The sequence below is a fragment of the Ammodytes marinus genome, assembly GCF_949987685.1.
Source record: "Ammodytes marinus genome assembly, chromosome: 13".
NCBI lineage: Eukaryota > Metazoa > Chordata > Actinopteri > Uranoscopiformes > Ammodytidae > Ammodytes > Ammodytes marinus.
Genome location: NC_137217.1, coordinates 25,750,631 through 25,773,067, shown reverse-complemented (window position 1 = coordinate 25,773,067; position 22,437 = coordinate 25,750,631). Strand labels below are relative to the sequence as shown.

At 43.0% G+C, this 22,437-nt stretch overlaps 1 protein-coding gene across 1 annotated transcript in view; it reads left to right on the top strand.

The window, feature by feature from the left end:
* iglon5 (IgLON family member 5) overlaps positions 1–22,437 on the top strand; it is a gene marked incomplete at its 3' end in the record, with an annotated part of 88,942 nt that overhangs the window by 64,161 nt on the left and 2,344 nt on the right. The window contains exons 2-6 of the mRNA XM_080039187.1: positions 10,089–10,167; positions 12,601–12,833; positions 14,793–14,912; positions 21,219–21,350; positions 21,610–21,730. Coding sequence (XP_079895313.1) covers positions 10,089–10,167; positions 12,601–12,833; positions 14,793–14,912; positions 21,219–21,350; positions 21,610–21,730 — 685 coding nt within the window. The remainder of the gene's footprint in view (positions 1–10,088; positions 10,168–12,600; positions 12,834–14,792; positions 14,913–21,218; positions 21,351–21,609; positions 21,731–22,437) is intronic.

Here is a 22,437-nt window from a genome sequence, read left to right as displayed (position 1 = left end):
CTGTAGCCATTATGTTCTTTTCTCATGTTTTGCTGTTTTCAAAGGGCTCAGACAAAGAATGACTTGTTTTTAAATTGCTCATTACCATGGCGGCTTCATACGGTGGCTAATTGCTCTCCATTCAGTCATCACAATAACCGGTCTCATTACCCTGTCTGAGAATATAACTTATTTCCACGAAAATATGGCATTATCGATATGAAATTGGGGGGGAGGGTTAATACGCTAAGTCAGTGGTGGTGCTGTAAAGGCTTATTTGTCCGAAATAAACCTAGACAAAAGCTAAATGAGCTCCACATTGACTTGGGATTTAGTTTTTCGAAATTTGACTGAATGCCTATTCAGCATTACCTTTTGTCTTTGAAATTGCATTATTTCTGCTCTTTCAGTCAAAGTTAATGGTCGTATAAACAAGAGTCGCAGTAATTGTCAAGCTCACATCAAACTCTGTTTCTTTCATTAGTCCTATACTTTTCAAGAATGTCATAAATGAGCATTGGCAGCTTGTGTTGCCTGGTCATCCATTTCACACTCGTACTGCCCAACACTCAACTGACTTCTTGATGCCTCATTCTTTTTGACTCCACTTTACAGCCAATGGTCCTATCGAAAATAACGGCTCCCATGCTATTACACTCCTTTGTCTCCTGTCACTATCGCCCGGTAATTGCTGTTTTTATTGTAGCCTCTTAGGGGCTCAAGTGTAAACTATAGGGTAAGTCTCGCCACTGTGCTGGAAGCTTAGCCGCATGGCTGGAAATGTTTTGTTCATCTGACAGAGGTGCTATAAAAATTCCAACAACGGAATATATTCAGAGTGTTTTTATTACACTGCTTTATTATTTACTTATTTATTTGTTTTTATATTTTAGGAAAAAGCTGGGAAATAGTTCAGTTTACGGTTATACTAATTTAAGTTGACTTACCTTGTAATGATATGATCATATTTTTGTGTATTTTGTCTGATGTAATGCACAGCAGTGGAACACAGATCATTGTCGTAAATATTTACATTATATGATCTTGCGAGAATGTCAGCATCAGAAACTATTTAAAGGACTTACGTGTGCATTCAAAAGGCTAAGTCCTCTAGCCAGGGGACATTGTAGACACTGGATAGAGCTTCATGTTCCCAGTTTGCTACGGACAGTCGGCACTGTTTAAGGTTGGGGAAGGCCAATCCTTAACCAACAACTACTGGCAACTGGTGATATGGAGCAAATTGCTGTTTTTTTCTAAACAGCAGGTCCCTGTTGTGTTTGTATCTTGTGGATTTCTTGGGCATGCACATGGACACAATACACATTCCTGCTGGTATGGCAATACGAATACTGGGAATGCAAGGGCATAAGGCAGGGGAAGAAGAATATTGCTGCAGACACAATTGAAAGAATGTAGGTTTCAAATCATACAACAACACAAAAATTATCGGGGAAGGAAAATAAATCAATGCATTTGCTAGACACATTCGGTATCCTGTCCATGTTCTTGATTTGTGGTTTTAATGGACAGGATATCAAGGCGTAGCTAAGGTTTGGAGAGAATCCAGTTTGGTGACATAAGGGCGGCATTTTTGCTATTTGCGGATGATGTCGTCCATTCCGTGCCAGCACAATGTGATCTTCAGCGTGCACTTGAGCAGTTTGCAGCCGAGTGCGGATTGGTCATCTGGTAAAGATTCCCCTTGGTAGACTTCTGTTGGGAGTGTAGTGTACCAGGCATGTTGACTGGGAGGAGATCCTGGTAGACCAAGGACTCGGCTGGCTTTGTAGTGCTAAGGGATCACTCAGGAGGCGCTTGAGGAAGTTGTTGAGAAAAGGGTCGTCTGGGCTGCTCTGCTAGCCCTGTCGCCACCGTGAACAAAACCCTAGACAAGTGGAGGACACAATATGTAAACATAAATTAAAAAATAAAAATGTTGTTATATTATTCATTATAGGGGAAGGTGGGGTGATTTGTGCAACTTTTTACTCAAAGTGATTTTAAAGTGAGGCCTTGACAGTTATGTCTCCAACTCAAATATGTACATATATTTCAGGATGTTGTGCATCCCTGGCAATAAAAACTTTGGATCTGGAATAAACTGTTTAAGAAATATAGCTTTCGGAAAAAAAGTTGTCTTGTCGCACAAATCACCCCACGTAGTGGGGTGATTTGTGCGTCATTGTGTCACAATGACAAAGTCACCATCATCATCTTTCTGGCCATCTGAACTCTCATCAGTGGTGTCGTTAAGTGGAATTGAGATGTCACTCTCTTCTGAGCTACTGTAGACAATCACTTTCTTTTGGTGACCAGCGTATACAGCCATGCCACTGGCACAACTCTCAGAAATGTACTTTGCACTAGTTGCTCCGTGCTTGTGGAACCAACTGCCACCTGACAAATGTGATTCCCCCTACATTTCTGCCTTTAAATCAAGGCTCAAAACCCATATGTACACCCTGGTGTTTCCTCCCCATTAACTATCTTACCTCTGCACTACTATCTGTGTTTATGTGGATGTATGGGCTTTACGTCTTTTATTTTGGTTATTGTTATTGTACCTTCATTGTTTACCTACTGAATGCACTATGTACAGCACTTTGGACAGTGCAAACTGTCATAAATGTGCTTTTATAAATACATTTTACTTACTTACTTACTTATAACTCACCCAGGCCCTTGCGCACAAATCACCCCATCCCCAGAATTTTGGATAATAGGCATGATGCAGCAATTTAGGGTTGACATTGTGCTAACTATATAGACTCAAAGTGTAGCATACCAAAGCACTAAAACATGTGTCAAATGTTTTCAAACGTGTCTATAATTGTTCAGACACAATAATCAAAAAACCTTGATCATGGAAATTTTACTTTGAAAGGCAAAACACAGTTTTTTGAGCTTAAACGTGCTTATATCTTATTCCTTGTGTCTCCCTTCTTTACAGGATGAGTCAAATGGACGGCTCTTCTTAAATATGTGGTCACATTTCCAATTTCTTCCACGGTTTTCTAGAAACAAGGGGTTTTGCAACTTCCAAAATGCACAAATCACCCCACCTTCCCCTATTGGCAGTGGCCAGCATTTTGGCCAATCCATCTTTTGTATCTTAACTGTAACTAACTATAAATAACCTAACTATAAAATAACACTAAGATTTGAATTTACAACTAAGATTTGCTCAGTGCCACCATAGATGGAAACATGTTGCTGTTAGGTTACATGTTGGTATTATTTTCCTTTTTCTTATTGTCAGTGGGTGTAAGAGGCAGAGCTGCTTGGTTTAATCAGTACTTAAGCTCCTCTTTAAAGCAGTGACAGCACTTCCCCACAAATCTGTCAAATTACTAGTGCACAGGGTGTATTTAGGAGGGTCTACAGGGCCTTGTGTAAGGCGGGCGTGTGTATACGCATTGGGAAAGCAAGTAACAGTTTAACTACTGTATTGATTTCATGAGTGCTAAGGGGTTCAGGCGTCGGTCCAAAGAAAATGGGGGGTAAAAGAAAGCGGAGAGGGGCTCGTCCCAGGTTTTAGCACGCATGGCTTTTCTCCTACGCTTGATCCAATGGTAAAGGTCTGTGGCTACCCATTGAAGTTGTACAACTGCTGCATTGAGTACTGTATGGCTCTGTGCACTCTGCAGTGCTCTATTGATTGATGTGTGAAGAGGGATTAGTGGGTGGGAGGGAGGGAAGTAGGGAGAGGAGTTAGATGCCGGTTGAGAGGGAGGGAGGGATGGGCATAGAGACTAGAGGCAGAATTGTGGATGCCGCATGTGCACAATAAAAAAGGGGCAGATGTCACATCTTCTGTGAGGCTAAGTCAAACACCCGAGGGTGATGCCCTGCTTCTCTGTAAATGTTGATGGATTTGGCATGCTTCTGAGATCAAGCTGTGTTAGCAGTAAAATGTGTGTCAGAATAGTTGGAATAAAGGGGCCAGCTAAATATACAACTATGAATGACGAGCAGCCAAATCTCCAGCCACTTCTCTTGAACAAGAGAAGTGGCTGGAGAGAAGATAATGTATAAAAAAATTGTGGGGGGGGGGGAATGACATTACCAGACAGATTCAAAACAATTTGTTCACCATGACTTATGTGACATTTCTAAGATTTCCTGTCAAGTGGAATCCTGCTTACATCCATTTTGCTTCAGCGGCAATTGGGGAAAAGCAGGCGACCTGCAAATCCATCTTGTTGTGCTCTTTGAGCAAGGCGAGTCCAGGTGGTTTCTCACTCCTTTGCCCATCACTCTCCCCCTGCACTCCTGTTGCTCTGCCCCTGACAGGTGGTGCTGAGGGCGGAAGGAGTCGGCAGGGAGTCTGGGGCTTCATCAATAGGGAGTAGAGGGGCTGAATGAGTATGGGAGAGAAGGGGGAGGAGAGGAGGAAGATGGGGCTTTAGATGGGTGGACATGAGGTTGGATTGTGGGCCATCCAGAGTTAATGGGATCAGACGAGTTAGAGAAAGGGATATCGGTGCCGGTTAATGTTTAATTCCCCCTACCCCAAACCCCTTGTCTCCTGCCTGAGGCTCCCGGCATCTGATAATCCTTGGGCTGCCTCTCTTCATCATCAAGGTGTCGGAGGGAAGTGCCTCTGTAAATATTTAATTGGCTGCAGCACGCCGGTGTTAATTATGCGGGTGTGTCTTTCCATTGCTTTGCTCTCTGCCCCACCGTCCCCGACTGTGTCCTCCTCGCACTTTGCTTTCCTTTTCACATTGACGCTGTACTCTACTACTCCTTCTCTAACTGCTGTACAATTAAAGGTGGAGTCAGAGATTCTGGAGAACGCATGTTGTCAAAATCACTTTTTGTCAAAATCAGTGAATATCTCCTCACGATCTGCTACCTGTCTGTGGGTGTGTGTGTGTGAGTGTGTGTGTGTGTGTGTGTGTGTGTGTGTGTGTGTGTGTGTGTGTGTGTGTGTGTGTGTGTGTGTGTGTGTGTGTGTGTGTGTGTGTGTGTGTGTGTGTGTGTGTGTGTGTGTGTGTATCTGGTTTTAATACACAGCATGGGCTTTGTAAACTGGTATGTCAACGAATTGTTGAAAGGGGGCCCACTGTAGCTAGCAACATACCTGTTTACAGAGCCTAGGCTGTGTATTAACACTGGATTTTTTAAAAGTGAAAACACAGTTTGAACAGTTGGCGGATTGTGATCAAACATTCACAGATTTTGACAAAAACTGATTTTGACAACAAGCAATCTATGGAGCCACTGACCCCATTTTGAACATCAGTGCTGCATACAACTGCTACTATAACTATATTCCTATCTCTACTCTCACTTCTGCTTTTGTTGCTGCTGCTTCACAGCATCCTGTAATTCAACAGCGTTTCCTTATTCTCCACCACTTCTTTGTAGGACATCAAGTCAGCCTGGCCATCCATTTTCCACCACTCCCTTCCAACCTTGTGCTCTGCCCCTCCCTCTTCTTTCAATTTTCTAGACCACGGCAGCCTCGGATTATTGTTATGGCTTTCATTATAGCTTCTGCTGTTATCCGTCATGACGCCAATCATGCATTCAGAAGGAGCTTTCCCTCCTCTCTGTGTTTATTTGATCGTCAAGGGCAATGTGAAATAGATGAACACCACAAAGACAGCCTTGCGAGGACTACGCGGGCTAAAGTTGTACTGCTCAATAGACCTCTTCTCATAAGTGTCAGCCAGTAGCGAGTGCAATTACAAACAAGCGCATGTAAAAGTCAAGAGAATACAAATCACATAATAGATGTCTCAGGGGCACGGAGCAAAGCAGTCTTGCAGCACTTCTACAGATAAAAGGCACAATGCATTAGAGCAAAGAGACAACAACACTGGACCCTCAAGGAGAGGGAGAGAGGTGAATGTATACTTTACACATAGTTATACATAGTTTTTTTTTTTTTGCATTTCTGTATAACAGCTGAAGGGAAAACCAACAACATTGGTGATATAATGGTCTACTAGCCCAGTGTTTCCTGTTTGTAATCCGTCAGAAATATACATAACATATTATTTAGCTCCAGACTTGATGGGGGGTCATTTGGACAGCATACAAGTATGTGTGTGTGTGTGTGTGTGTGTGTGTGTGTGTGTGTGTGTGTGTGTGTGTGTGTGTGTGTGTGTGTGTGTGCGTGTGTGTGTGTGTGCGTGCGTGTGCGTGTGTGTTTGTGTGTGTGTGTGTGCGTGCGTGCGTGCGTGCATGTGTGTGTGTGCGTGAGTGCGTGCATGTATGTGTGTGTTTGCCTGTGTGTGTGTGTGTGCGTGCATGTATGGTATGGAGATGGGGGGTTCTGTTTTTGTGCCAAAACAGCAGGTCATAGCAAGGACAAGAGATAGCAGTGGCCAGGCCAGACTGTATCTGCCAGTGAGCAGAGAAATGTAATATTCTCACTTCCACACCAACACCAGGGGCCACTGCAGTGTTCACCAACACACCTCCATGTGTTTGTTTATCTTTTCTCTCTTCTCAACTCAGTTATGTTTTATATGTATCTCTCATAAATAACTCCATTTTGTAAGTGGTGAACCAAAGCACGCAGACAAAACACAATCATCTGGAATAGCTTTTTTGTGTTTATTTAGAGTCTGCATTGTAGCCAGTGGTTTCAGCTTCCCTGTTGGCAAGCTCCCTACTTAATCTAGAGTGTCAGTGGGCAATACTCCTGAATCCTCTTGGTGGGTGCAGTTCATTGGCCTGCACACTCAGCCCCCAGGAGGGAGCAGAGTAAAAAGATGAATTTGAGACAGGGATCAATATAGCCAAAAGTAGCCCCCAACAATTGAAAGTGGCGTCTGCAAATTCAGTTTAAGCCCTTGCAACAGCACAATGCTGGTTGTGCACTCTAGACTTATTATTGCTCTGTTTGATCATGTCCGTTGTGTTCGGCTGGCAACATTTGATTTAATTGCCTGACAGGGATGAATAATGTGGATGACATCAAAGGGTGTGAGACACTTGCCGTCGTTCAGCCAGATGATGTTTACATTTTGTCGTTTTATGACGCACTCTTCCATTAATTAGATTCTGCAGATGCACACGTTATGTTCCTGAGAAGCAATAACCATTTAATTCCATGTATTACAATATTCTATTGTATTTGTCCACAACAGTGTCAATGCTCTTGACACTAAATCTTGTGCCTCTAAATGTTGGGCTCATTCAGCATGAAAACCACTGTATCAGAGCAGGTAAATGCTGCACATTTTCACCCAAGAATTGGTCATCGGATGAGTCTTTTAAACAATTACTCATTCTCATCAAAATGGTAGAAAAAAATTCCAATGTGGAAAAAACTGTAATACTTTGTGTTGCACATTGTTTTGTATATCTGTTCTGTATCTAGACCAATGTTTTAGTCTAGTATGCTATATAGACTAAAGCATTTCATCAACTATTGGATGAATTGCCATTGGTACAGATCCATTGTGCACTTTGCTGTAAATCTACAACCAGCATAGGCATGAAGCCAGTTTAGATCTCTTAAGGCTGAAATTGTATGCAATCGTGGTCTGCATTCAGTTTATAAATGGGATTGCTTCCCATGCAATGCTTCACAGGTCTCCCATGTCTGAAATACAGATGCTAGTCCTGTTGTTTATTGTACCGAAGCTGTGGACTGCCCCGACATTTACACTTTGGTTATCACTGTAACCTTTGCCCAGGTCTTTGCTCTACACAGAGCAGTTAAAATGAGTGACAAACAAGAGGAGTAGAGTGGATTCAAGATATTGGTGGATGTTTGCATTTCCCTATGTATTTCGACATTGTGTGTGTGCCTAGATTAAGTCCCATTTGTATTTTCCACCAGGAATGCAAAGTGAATCTTTGCTGTGTTCATTGTCACAATAAACCCAATACACATGCATCCCTGCTGACTTAGCTCGTAAATGAGTGTGTTTAGGTATGTGTGCGTAAACTTGCACATAGAGTGATTGGTTTGGGGGATTGAATGTGTGAGAGGATGTGTGGGCTGAATGTGTTGACCTGGTTATCATGTTGCGCGGTGGCAGGGAGTGGAGGCAGGGCATTACAGGTTTTAGAATTTGAGGTGCCAATCGAGCTGTGAAAATGGGAATTGAGTAGGGAAATGGGAATAGCACCCCACTGATTTGTTCCCTTTGGCAATGTTGTTTGGGACCATTCAGCGTATGCATTCATCATTCGTTCAATCAAAATATGTGCGTCGCTTGTGTGTCCCCGTGGTTACATTATGTGATAGGGAGCGCCTTTTCTCTACGTGCGTGTGTCTGTGATAGCGTATGTGTGGGGTACTTTGTGTTTATGACAGCATGTCACACTCGTCTGCATGCCCCAAGCCCTGCAACTGAATTGAATTAACCTAAATAAAGTCTAGTGTGTAGAGTTCAGAGCACTTGAAAGGGAACAGCTGAGGGCTTGAGCTGAGCACTGTCTGACTCTAAGACAGGGCCCATGAGCACAGCGATGCTATGCAACATTACTCTGTGGTAGAAGCCGCAGATAATGGAAACTTTGTGACAGTTTTTGAATATTTGTCACAATGGCTAATGTGCTTTGCCCCTCCCCCAACGTTTTTTTTGCAAAGAGGGAGATGGAGCCAGTTCTTGGATCCTTGGCCGGCCTAGATAGCGAAGCAGCAGTGGCAGCAGCAGCTACCCATTAATGCGATTACAGCTTTTAGCGGGAGATTTTCACGGCCACTTTTTCTTCGGAGGCGTCATTAGTTTGTCCTCTTTCTCTTGTTCTCCACCGGTATGTCAGCAAACAAAACGTGTGCACATTCACACCCGTGAGCAACAGACAGCAACATACTGTAGCTGCTTCTATACACAACCATGATCTACACATACACTGCTGCACAAACACGCAATCATTCATACATGAATATATGAATACAAAAGCATGAATATAGCCTATTTTCTATGGCGGATCCACACAGACGTGCCAATCACACTCTTATATTCACAGACATGCAGAAAACGGAACAGGCATAATGTTTTTGATTTTAAGAAATGGTAAATTATCACTTAGTATAGTTGGCACTTCTCATAAATGTTTTTACTATGCAGTCTGAAAAGATTTTGATTAGCAGTCCATGATGTGCATTACAATTCTGAAGCCTCTCTCATTATTCTTTGTAATCAAACCATGATTCCACAAAGGCTCCTTTAATTTAAAATTCACACGTCCTGTCCATTTACTGGTGCATAGCCAGCGTTTTGGATCTCGTCGCTTAGCGGATTCCCATTTGGCAAGCTTAACATGACTTTGACTTTGTGCAGCTATTTAACAAAGCTCGAGGTGCTTCTTAGCTCCTCACTGCAGCGGCTTCGTTTCATAAAGTCACCGCTTATTAAACCTTAAGGCTAGACCACGGCAAAAGCCTGGTGAGGTATTGAGGTCAACTTGCAAACGGGGGAGATTGTCGGAGATTGAAGCTGAGGTATCTGGTGTCATGCTGTGATTTGGCAGAGTTTAGATGGACATGGCCAGGCTGGAGAGCAGCCTGCATCAGCAAGCAATATCACTGCCAGCATGTAGAGGGTCTTTGGTTATCTTTGTTTGAAGTCCAAGCAAGTTTGCAAAAAGAGAAATTGGACTCACCTCAGTTTCACACTCTCACTCACATCTTGCAGATGCAAAGTTCGTATTTCCTCTTCCACTAATGGCTCTCAGGATGTGTGTATGTTCTCGTGCGTGTTTTGTGCTTTTGTAAGCATGTGCCTCTGTTCTCTGTGTATTGGTAGTCAGGATGAGCATCCCTTCTGTTACTGTTGCTGTCCCTTCATTTCACGCTCCGGCAGCTCCGCGTGAATCCTCTTCCCTTGGCTCATTATCAGCACTGTTCAATGAACGTACGCCCCACCAGAATGCAGGGTAAAACCAAATCATTATTCAAGTATGGGGGTCAGTGCAGACGTTGTGCAGTGCAGACTCTTTTGTTTGGTGCATATTTATTACTTCCCCTTCAGAAATAAGTAAGCAGGATGCAGAGCACATCCCCTGCCCCGACCTGATATGGCCAGGCAGTCAATCCTCAAGCCCCCGACCTGAGCTTGATGAACAACAGCGGAGAGTATGGTGCCATTATTGGAATGCTCATTTCTCTATCTTCTGTTTTTTCTTGGCAGGGTCCAGTGTGCACGGAGCGGATTTCGGACACCTGCCGGACAACATTACAGTGTTGGAAGGAGAAAACATCACTTTGAGGTAACTCTTGATCCTACACCTCCACCCACTAATTACAGGAAAAACACGTTTGTTTTCCCCTCCACCTGTCAAGCCCATTTACAGTAATTGCCAATTCTGTGTCACATAAATTCAATTAAGCAACCCCTCATTGTGCAATATTTTCCAGCTCTGTCTATCCTATAGCTAATTGAACGCTAATACCTGGCCAATGTCGGTGCATTCATCCCATTTGTCGCCTTTTTCCTTTTAAACAATAGCGATGCACAGGTCAGTTTGATGGGTGGAACCACACTTACCGCCTAACTGTGAGTGATAAAGTCACAGCTTTCCCCCGGCTCCTAACCGAGCAGAAAAAGAGCCAACTTGCTTGTTCCCCTCACGTCGCTGTGAACTGGCTTGGCAGTACAAGTCAACATTACTTTCATCACCTCTGAGCCGACGCACCTCTCCACATCTCTGAACAAATTCCTGGTTAAGTCCCTTTTTCTCAGAGTGTGGGCCCAGCCTTCCACTAAAATCAAATATTATTCCGAAAACCAAATACATTTCTATCAATATTTGTACACATCAGCATTTTTTTTCTTCCCAGAGTTGGAAATCAAAGATCCAGGATATAAAGGGTGTAGACTGAAGCTGTTCATTGGCACTGGGAAGAAGTGTTGGCGTTTTCACACCTGAAACCCTAAACAGACTGTACTGGGTGATACATCTCAACACTTTCAATGTCACCTTTACAGTTTGGTGAAAGCTGTGCAGTGGTGCTACATAACAAGCATCTCTTTTTTTGTTCAGCTGCTTGCTGAGTTTGCTTTGTTTGAATACTTTTTTGAAGCCCAGAGGTAACATTACCCAGTATTTCAAAAGAAAAAAAATACAAAGATTAGATCAGTGTCTGAAAGAATAAAGCCTTTTATTGTGGCAAAAATATGTTTTCCCTCTTTGCTCTCATGTTAACCATCTCTTGAGCTTTCAGGTTTGTGCTTCAAACCCCTTAAGGCATCTCAACCCCAGGTTGGGGACCGCTGCTTGAAGCACGCTTTATATTGTCCCTGATATGTGATTTCACGGCAAATAAGTGTTGGTATAGCTTTATCAGTAGAGATGTGATGGTATTTTGTTTGTACTCAGAGGTGTGTTAAGATTGTGTCAGCCCTGGAGACAACATATCTGACAAGCGAAAGACTAAAAAGCTTCATAAATAAACTCAATGTTCATGTAAAATCACTTTTGCCAAAGTGGCAAACATATTTGTGTTTTGTTTAGACAATTATGTTTTGTTGGCTTTGATGCAGCCCATTAAGACAAGGCCCATTTGATGCTATCACGGTGCTCATTTCCTCTGGGCCTGCAGTCCTGTAGCAACATCATCAGTGCATAAGTGATTAATTTTAAAAATAGATCAGTCGTAGTTGTTTGTATGCAGATAATGATTGTTTATGGTCCTTCGTTATTGTCTGTTTTTAACCCACCAGACAAAACTGAATCCTACTATTGTTTAGGTTTTTTTTCTTCATTTCCCTTTTATTGTTTAACCCTTCAGGAGTGGTTAGGCTCTTAGGCAATGTGTCAACTTAAACGTCCAAGCCTATACCTGCAGTGCTGCTGTGGTTAGTATGCATTGTGGTGAGAGTGCCACTGACTTGGTAGGTGCACTAAGATCTACCTCAACAGTGTAATTTATCCAGGTCATATCAATGAAACATGAGGACTATAGAGACTTGCCCTTCAAGTTAGATGAAGCTGGGTAAGGACATCTAGTGGCCAAGCCAAGAACTGACGTCACACCTTTGGGCTACGTTTCGTGTTTTGAAGCATGCCACATCCTTTTGAAACAAAAATTATTATTTACTAATCACTCACTTATAATATTTTAGATTGTCCAATATCTGCTCTAATAGATGCTTTTTCCATTTATTGCCATTTCCTTTTGTGTGAGTTTTCAGCCAGTTTAAGGCGATGCTGCACTTCAATTGTACTTGTGTATCCTCAGACGAAACAACGTAACCCACTTGTGAAGAGAATAATGATATGTATGACAACTTCTCATGCATTGTTCCTTTTTTCAACTAATCTCAGAGAATTTTCTTAATTTGAACCAATTCACTTCATATGTGACACAGGAGTGATAAATAATCATTTGTACTGTATTATCAAAGAGCTTACGGACGGTTCACAAATAAAGAATAAACAGACAGAGACTTAATGAATATAGAATGCTTACTTACAGTGTGGGGCATGAGGGCTCATTGAATGGTTCGATTAGAGAGTTTGAATCATATGGGCTTAGCTGTTATTGTTTTTCCATTGATAAGCATATTGGGAGAGTTTGGACCGACGTGTAAGACGACGCTGTCCATTGATAAAAAACACCCCCTCGGAAGTGTTTGGTATCAAATATGAACATAACATAATCAAACAGGCTTTCTTTACCTGCTGATCATTTCCTCGCAGATGTCGGATTGACGAGGAGGTGACCCACAAGGCCTGGCTGAACCGCTCCAACATCCTGTTCACGGGGACAGACAAGTGGTCGCTGGACAAACGCGTGACCCTGGCCAACAGCAACAACAGTGACTTCTCCATCCACATCGACAAGGTGCAAGTCACCGACGAGGGGCCCTACACCTGCACCTTCCAGGCCAATAACAAGCCCCGCATTACCCACGTCTACCTCATCGTCCAAGGTCAGCAGCTCAAGTTCAAACAGAATAGGAATCTGCTTTGAGTGAATTTTGGGTGTTTTACTGCTTCCAGTATAAGAGCGGGCTGATTTTACCTCCTACATACAGAGTGTGCAGATGTGATTGCCACTGCGGCTGCAAAATAAATATATGTGTCCCCCATGGCACTAGTGAGAAGCCTTGCATTAGAAACATGGTCTAAATGGTTTAATTATGCATTCCAACCATTCATCTATGTGCAGTGCTGTCTATTAGGTGTGATCGAGGGTTGACATTGGGGGAAGCAATTAGGTTAGGAACGTTCCAGTTTTCTTTTTCTGCTAAATAATGCTTAAATGTATGAGTAAATGTACAGTATGATAGACAACTTGGAAAGTAAATGTTGTTATGATGTGTGAGCACTCAAGGTTGGTATTTATGGTGACATTAAAATGTTATTACTTGGTCATGTCTTGAAAGCTCTGTGTGTGTGTGTGTGTGTGTGTGTGTGTGTGTGTGTGTGTGTGTGTGTGTGTGTGTGTGTGTGTGTGTGTGTGTGTGTGTGTGTGAGTGAGCGTGTGTGTGTCTGTCTGTCTACAGCGAAGCAAGCCTAGTGCAAGTGACAGATAAAATGCAAAAGGCAGGCTGAGACAAAGCCAATTTGTTATGTCCATGTGACCAGTAAAGGTTACTTGTCTTATTGAACAGAAAGTTAGGCATGTCAGATGCATGAGGATGTGTGTGTGTGTGTGTGTGTGTGTGTGTGTGTGTGTGTGTGTGTGTGTGTGTGTGTGTGTGTGTGTGTGTGTGTGTGTGTGTGTGTGTGTGTGTGTGTGTGTGTGTGTGTGTGTGTGTGCGCAGGGTGTTGAGGTTCACAGGTGGGCTGTCTAACTGCCTGACTTAATAACAGACAGTGCTGGGGCTCAATCATGTCAGCCACTAAGTGAGTAAAAGTCAGACTGATCCTGAGTGACACGGGGTATTGGCAGGACTGCACAAGACGACGGATCCTCGGACCTTTTCCCCCCATAGGTCTCAATTTTGATGCATATTTTGGACTGTGTGTCATGCAAATTGCAGTTATACATCACCAGCATACTTAAAATGTCGAAACGTTTTAACACAATACGGTAGGTAAACTCTGCTGGGATTAAAACATGTTGCCTGGCTCACAGCTCACAGGTGGCAATGGCAATGTCAGTGGCTTAACGACAGAGTTTTCACACCGCATTGCAGCCAAACAAACACGCTTGTCCGCAGGGTCCAGAACTTGGCACAGATGACCATGCACACCTAATTCCAAGTTGCAGGCAATTTCAGCCCTAGCTTGATATCACACAAAATAATTACACCCTCAAGTCAGTGCATCAAGCAGGAGCAGCCACACCGCCAGTCCAATCTGTGTTTTATCGCTGCAAGTATTCAACTGCAGCAAGATAGGGGGAAAAATAGGATCCTCAGTATATGTCTCGGGGAAAAAAAGCAATCTCAGGTCCAAGCTCATTAAAAACAATGATAATGGGCCATTTAAATTCAAGGGCCATCTTGTTATCAAACTAACTACATGCATGGCACTCCAACACTTTGTGAGTTTGGGGGGCAAATACGGCATTCAGTGTTGGTAATTCAATTCGAAAAGGTAAGAAGTTAAAGATTCCCAGAACCACCTCTACAAATGTCCTTCTGTTTTTTTAAAGATCACATTAGATTAGATGTCAGGAGAAGGAGAATTAAGTGCCCGCGTGCACCCATTTAGAATTCAGTGCATTTTAAGTAGACGACGGTCAAGCAATTTGTTGCACACTTCAGTAAGCACACGGGCACAGATCATTAATCAGCTGATTGCCTGTCTGTCTTAGGTGCACGGATTTGCATCATACTTTAAACACCTCAAGAGGCTGTAAAGCTATACCTTATGAATAATTGATGAGACAAAACAAAAAGGGGGATTTTGAGGTCATATTTTTTGGTCTTGTTTTACAGTGCCGGCCAGAATCGTCAACATCTCCAAAGACGTGTCGGTGAACGAAGGAGAGAATGTAAACCTGTATTGTCTGGCGGTGGGGCGGCCCGAGCCCACCGTCACCTGGAAAGACCAGAAATGTAAGCTATACAGCCCGCAGATCCAGACGTCTCTTGTTCACAGCTTCACCTCTATCTCCCCATCTTCACATCCCTAATCCTGTTCACTCTTTTCATTTTTTTATCCTCCATGCTAAAAGGCTTATCAGTATTCAGCTCATGTGCACGTCTTTACCCCCCCCCCCCCCTTCTCCCCATTCCTGTATCATCATTCTTAAATCCAGCTGTTCAGTCTGTCCCCATCTTAAATTCACACTCCCATACTTTCCCTATGTCCCAGTGTTTTGTCTAAAACAACCACACATTATGCATAATTACCCCCAGCGCGCCGCCTGTATTCAACAGCATCTGTCGTCATCCACCCTATGTCAATGATGAACGTCACGATGCCAACTGACACTAACAGCCACGTTTGGCATTAAAGCAGCTATTTTTAGCTTCCATTTGTTTGTTTGTGGAAATCAGAACTAGATCAGGGTGGTCAGGGGGATGCACGGTTTGGTAAATGGAGTCACATTCATTTGAGTTGATCAGCACAGCGTTTATTACTCCCTCTCCAAATGTGTCACTGCTCGTGTCCAAAATCAGGTCATCTATTTGGCACATAAAGAAATTGCTATGCCATGTACTGAATATACCACTGTGCTATAACTTTATATTCATAACTACAGTAATTGGTGGCATTTCGGCAGCAAAAATGATTGCCTCTTTTGATGTATTCAGTTTTCTAATAACATGCTTGTTGTTTGCTTCCTGTTAATTTGGATGTATTTTTTTTTCTTTAATTCTGCCTTTGGTGGATAATGTAACTCTACTGTATAGCTCTTTGTTGTTTTCATTTTGTTTACTGATTGTTATATTGTTCTTGTATGTAATGCAAAGGCTCTGTGACCTCATTGGTCAAATATCAGCACTGCATTTGTTTTGGGCATGTTTGTCTTCCAAAATGTTCCAACATATAATGTGGATCAAACCTTTGAGTATGACAGATGAGTTTCATCCGGAGTTATAACAGAACAAGGATTATTATTTTAGACTCAGTGTTTTGATATAATGGGCTCTTTGTACAGCTGGCATTGCATCAGTAAGTCACGGTTAAAACATCACACAGCCATATTGGCTGAGTTGTAGCTGGCTTGTAGCTATTGCAGCAACAGAGATCAAATGCAGCGGAGAGACAGCAATAACTTAGGTTGGCGTGGACAACTACTCAACACGATGTAATTATAATGTCCGGCCAATAGATGCACAACCTACAGTGTACTGCATTTCTCTACTTACAGAGAACTTTGGGCTCGCCTGTTCCCTCTCATCTCTCCTTTGTCCGTCATTGGTTTAGTTTGCTGTGCATGCAATGTCCTTCTCTGAACCTATACACAGTACAGTAGTACAGTACAGTACAGTACCTCAGGCAGGGACAAACAGGAGAGGAAAAAAAAGGAAAGCATGCATGGACGTACACCTGCAGCAAAAACACACACACACACACACACACACACACACACACACACACACACACACACACACACACACACACACACACCACTTTACATCACACACTCTGTCCTCACTTGCAAGCCTACAGGATTTCTCCTCCGTCAGCAGTAATCCTCCCTCACTAACCACTCCCACCATCTCACACACCGCCTCCCCTCTCTTTCCCTCTCTCCCCCCTTAACCCCTTTAGCTTGCAGAGAGAGAGAGAGAGAGAGAAAGAGAGAGAGGGGGAGAGAGAGCGAGGCAGGTAGAGAGAGGGGGAGAGAGACCGCATTGCTATTCTGTGGGAGTCTCTGCAACCAAGCCATCAGTTGCAGGAGAGACCAGGGGCGATGGAGAAAGAGGGGGTGGATGCGCCCAAAGAAACGGCAAGTAGCTGCCGGCCATCTGTCCCCATTACTCAGAGGCTGCATAGAGAGAGGGCGGGTGGTAAGGAGAACACTGTACACTATATGGAAGGTTTGGCGGAATCTGTGTGCGTATAAGGAGTTAGTTTGGGATAGGAGGAGGTGAACACTTCAGATGTGAGACCTGCTTAAAAAGTCTTCTTGACCCCTTTTGCAACTCGTTCCACAGTCACTGGCAGACTGATAGTGATGGCGCTGTGCTCTGCGCTGTGTGCAGTCGCCACCTCCTTCATCTTCACAGATACAATCTACTCTCACCCATTCACTCTCACTGGCATCCATCCATCGGTTGACCCACCACAGACATAAAGGCATTTTGTCTCATTCGGTTTATAACACCAGCGCAAGAGGGGCCTTATCATTTGACAACCCATCTGTTAAAACACACACATACACAAACAGGCTTAGCATGAAGGAATAGATGATTGTGATGATAGTGGTGTGTGTGTGTGTGTGTGTGTGTGTGTGTGTGTGTGTGTGTGTGTGTGTGTGTGTGTGTGTGTGTGTGCATGGTATGATGATTAAACTGCGTGTTTACATTTGACAGGGAGTTTTGAGATTGGTTCATTCATTTAGGAGTTGTGACATTACTGGTATGTATTATGTGGACCCAAAAGCTCCCCTCAACAACATATCAGATTGGATTGAAAGTGAATGGTCAAATGTTTACATCAGGAAAGCTGTGCAGTTAAAAACTAAAGATGCAGGCTAAAACCCACAAATGGGCGAGACTTAGGTACAGAAGCTTGAACTCTATGGCTACGATGGCAGGGATGATCTGGTAGAATACTATTCTGTGAGGGTACATATACTGAGGAGGGTTAATGAGGGAAAGGTGGGTCGATGGGAGAATGCATAGCAGGTGTCCAGGTTGAGTGTGGAAATCAGATGATTGGAAAAGGCAGGAATGTCTGCAGGTATACGGTCAACAGTTGGAAAGCAAATGCTGCAGAAGACCGCTGACAAGTTAATTTTTCAATGATAAAATATCCCACTGAGTACACAATGATAAACAGTAAGTAAGAAAAAATATTTGTTCCTTTTGTTGAAGGTTGAGGCTGGCAATATTCTATATTTCTGTTAATGTTAACAAATCCTTTCGGTAACACTTTAGTTCGATAGTCCACAGTTGACACTCAACAAGCCATCAGTTGATACGCAGTTGCATGTCAACAGTGAATGAGTTTAACTGACAGTTGAATGCATTCTAAATATGTATCAACTTACTCATTGTTGAATATCAACTAAACATCTACTAATAGTGAAACCTATAGTTAACAGACAGTTGAATCCTTGTTTTTTTATCTACTAATAGTGCAACTTATGGTTAACTTACAGTTAGTTGAATTCATGTTACGTATCTGTTGAGATATGTAAACTCATTCACTGTTGACATGCAACTGCGTATCAACTGATGGCTTGTTGAGTGTCAACTGTGGACTATCGAACTAAAGTGTTACCATCCTTTCAAATGACAGTGCATAAATTCATCTGTCAAAGTTTTTATTTTCAGCCTAAGGCCCATTTGTTCATTCTTAAGAATTAAATCTGGAAAAACTGTTTCAGTTAATATATTAAAGATGCTAAAAAAATGCTCAGGCAGGCCCTGTAGTGTTTAGCAAACTGAAACAGCAGTGAATATTATTTATTTGTTGGGAACTATTTTCTGCCGTGGATTAAGACACATTAGTGGGAATTATGAACAGCAGGGTGGCGAGTGTTTTCAATAGTTTTTGGAAAGGAATGGAGGTCTATGGCATAGAGGAATAAGATATGTCGGGCATTAGCTGCACAGACGACAGGATCATTTCATGGTTAGGTGTGGTCTTTTCTTGGGATTTGTTAACCACAATACAAAATAGAATACTGATATAACAGGTAACAGTCTCAACTATACTGTATCAGATGTAAAATAAACTGCATGCAAAGGATATAATGAAATAATATAAGGCATGTTTGAGGAGTGTCAAGCCAAGGTCACCTTCCTGTTTTCATTTTTGCTGTAGTTTCCTTCAGATCAACTAACACACATTTCATCCCTTTCCTCCAACCTCTGAATGACTTTACACTCCATCAGCCTGTCCATTCTTCTCTGCTTTAACCCGACATCAGAGGGTAGCTTTTTGTAGTGGAATGGGTAAAAGAGTGGCGTAATCCAGTGCCTTTATGGGCAAATAGAGCAGACAAACACACTCATTCATTCATTCATCCCCCTCTTTGCTCAGGTGCAATCCAACTATCTCTGGTGGTCAGGAGTCAAGCTCCTTCAAAAGCCATAAATGGTCGATGGAGCTGTATTTTACGGGCCAATCTATGAGAGCCAAGGGCCGGCTCCAGTCAGATATGATCTCCCCCACCAAAGTGGAGAGAGGTGTGCTTTGCCGGTCCAGAGATCTCAAGGGATGGAGAGGGAGGGAGGGAAAGAAAAAAGAGAGTGAGAGGGCTGCTTTGCGCTGTCATATTACATCACACATAGGTGCTGGGGATAAGAAAAGTCCATGAAAGAAATGCATCAAATACTCAATTTGACATTGTACGTTTCCCCTTTTGCATTAGCTGTTTTTTCTCTTTTTTCCTCTATCTTTTATCTGTGTATCCCTCTCTATCTCTATCTCTATCTATCTCTCTCTCTCTCTCTCTCTCTCTCTCTCTATCTCTCTCTTGCTCGATATCTCTTGCAAATGACCACTTTGGCTGTGTCTGGTAATGCGCTCCCTCGCCAACGCTCAATTGCATCAAATGTATGATTTATCTTTGTCCTTTGTTATATTCCATCTGTAAAAGTGTTGTGTGTATAATTTCTCCAGTGCTATAGTTGTCTGATTCTATATTCTGGACCCCCTTGTTCCCCTCTTTGCCATCACAGCTTCCCCTCCATCCCCTTCCCCCTTCTAGCAACATTGGGTGGCTCTGCTTGCCTGACAGAGATGTCACAAGAGAGCTATATTTATTAGACTAATGGAAAGAGTGAATAACATTGCACCCAGCCAACCCCATACCGTCTCCCTGCGCCTCGCTCGGGGTGGCACACGCAGCCATCACCGCGGTTGTCGCGCTGCTGCTCAGCCTCTGCCGCAGCAGCTGCAAATAATCGTCTCCAGCTCAGTAGCCACACTAATAATCCTCCAGTATAATCTTCAATTAGAAGCACCGTCCTAATCTCTGACAGGAATAATCATGGCGTTTAGTGTTTTTCTCGTGTGTGTGTGTGTGTGTGTGTGTGTGTGTGTGTGTGTGTGTGTGTGTGTGTGTGTGTGTGTGTGTGTGTGTGTGTGTGTGTGTGTGTGTGTGTGTTGCTGACAAACGTGCTCGACCGTTTGTGTGTTTGCGAAGGGGAAGTAACGGTCCACTGTATGACAGTGGTTGTGTGTGTATTTTTAAGGGGGGGCTTTGAAAGGGAAAAGTGAGCAGCAATTTAAGAGCTGGATTTCCTTGTTAGTGGTGAGATTATATATCATGTCGTGTTCCACCGTCAGCCTTCTGTAATGGCGTAAAGGGGGGGGGGGGGACGCCTAATGGTTTTGGGAGGCTGTGAGACATCTTGCTGCTGAGACTTGCAGTGAGGAGGAGGGGGGTATTGCACTTACTCTCTCATTCTTCTTCTTCTCTCTCTCTCGCTCTCGCTCTGCATTCGTTCTCTGTCCGCCACTGTCGATCCAATAACACCCCCCAACATCCATTCCCTCACATGAAGGAGCAATAACTTGTAGGCCGTCCCTTTCGACTCTCGCCTCTGAAGAGATTCCGTGGCTGTTTGTCGCCCAAAGGAAAAAGAGTGAGAGTGTGAGACTGACTAATTTGCTTTCGGCGGCACCTGGGAGTTTGTCAGCATGAAATAACAGCCAAAATGTTCTTCTCAGTAGTACGTAATGTAGTAACCAAGCTGTCTCAGCGCCCCCCCCCCCCCCCCCCGGTGTGTCCAATGCTTGGAAGCAAAGCTTACGATTTCCCCTGACACTTTCAAAGTAATTCTGTCACTGCTCTCAAATCATGTTTGCTTACCACATCTACATTCACCAACTGGCCCATTATTATGCTGAACAAATCATCTTGAGGCACTCAGTTTGTGTCAAGAGACAAATATGATTGAAATATAATCAATGTTACTGAATTACCTATATGCCATTAGGCACTGTTGATATTTCTGTATTAATTGTGTGGGTGTTTTCTGTCGTCGAAATGAATTGAACTGTGATTCATTATAATTAATGTTTGCCATGATATTGATTTCCTCCATATCACCTGTGACTGCTATTTAAATATGCATTACATGATGTTCCAATATATGCATCAATGGTCTTAAATCTTCTTAGCTATAAGTTGGTTGTCAGCGGGATCTCAAGTAGTAGGCCTTTAGTCAGTAGCCTGAGTCACCCTACATTTGATCTACAGTGACCTCTGTCCTCTGCCTTCATGTCAATAGATGGGCTGGTGAGTGAGGGGGAGTTCCTAGACATCACAGAGATCAAGAGGCAGCAGGCCGAGGACTATGAATGCATCACCAACAATGGAGTGGCACCGCCCGATCAACAGAAAGTCAAGGTCACAGTCAATTGTAAGCATCCCTCATTCAAATCCCCCATGCTATAACACAATGATCTATTTATGATATATGTAAATACAGTAGATGCATTATTATGTATGTATTCATACATCTTAATTTTGTTCACTCCAGGGTTTTTTTCTTAACCTTGTTTGCTACCCTGGGGTGACCTGACTCCACTTCTCAGCAGAAGTCACATGTATACTAATTGCTGAATTTCCATCTTTCTTTCTTTTTCTTCTTTTCTTTCCTCTCTCATTGTCTGGACCAGTCCCTCCCATGATCACAGACATGAAGAACATGCCGGCCCATTTGGGGAAGACAGCCATCTTGCGCTGTGAAGCTATGGCGGTCCCAGCTGCTGCCTTCGAGTGGTACAGAGATGACCACAGGTGAGTTCAGTGCAGGGTTCAATCATTTGATGACGATGTCCACACTATAAGCCAGCTACATCTTATTAGCTATATAACCTCATTCCCACTGAGCGCTAGAGTTTGCAATTTGTATTCTTACTGTAACCTTTTCAAAATGAGCAAAAGTTTCCATTGCAACACATTTGAAATCACTAAAGTAGAGGTAAGCATTTTGGATATATGGCATTCTATGGACAGAGAAATTACCCAAAGGGCAAAAGAATGTTAGAATGTTAACAATAGGTTTTTCAGAAAAGTACAAGATAGATTATGTTGATGATGTAGAGGTTCTATTTTTAAGTAATTTTTAAAAATATTCTTTGCAGCCCAACATTAGTACAGGTCTGAGATAAGCCTGTATTTTTTGCCATTGCAGGAGAAATACTAGCTTTTCGGGAAAATAGTTGCTCTCTTTTATGTACACATTACCTTTCCTTCCAAGTTTGTGAAAGATCCCTGAGAGCGTATACAAATGAGTTTGACTGGCATCAGGCGAAGCAAGACACAAAAGTACTTGAGCAAGCTTTTGCCAGCCATGGAGAGCTGTTAATAGAGTATAATGGCTCCCGGCAGGCGGTCTCTGTTATTTATGGACTGTTAGATGTTTATTTTAGTACAATCTTCAGACACAGCCAATGTGTGGATGGTTGCTGTGTTGTTGTAGTTGTGTTCGGAAAGGCCTCCTA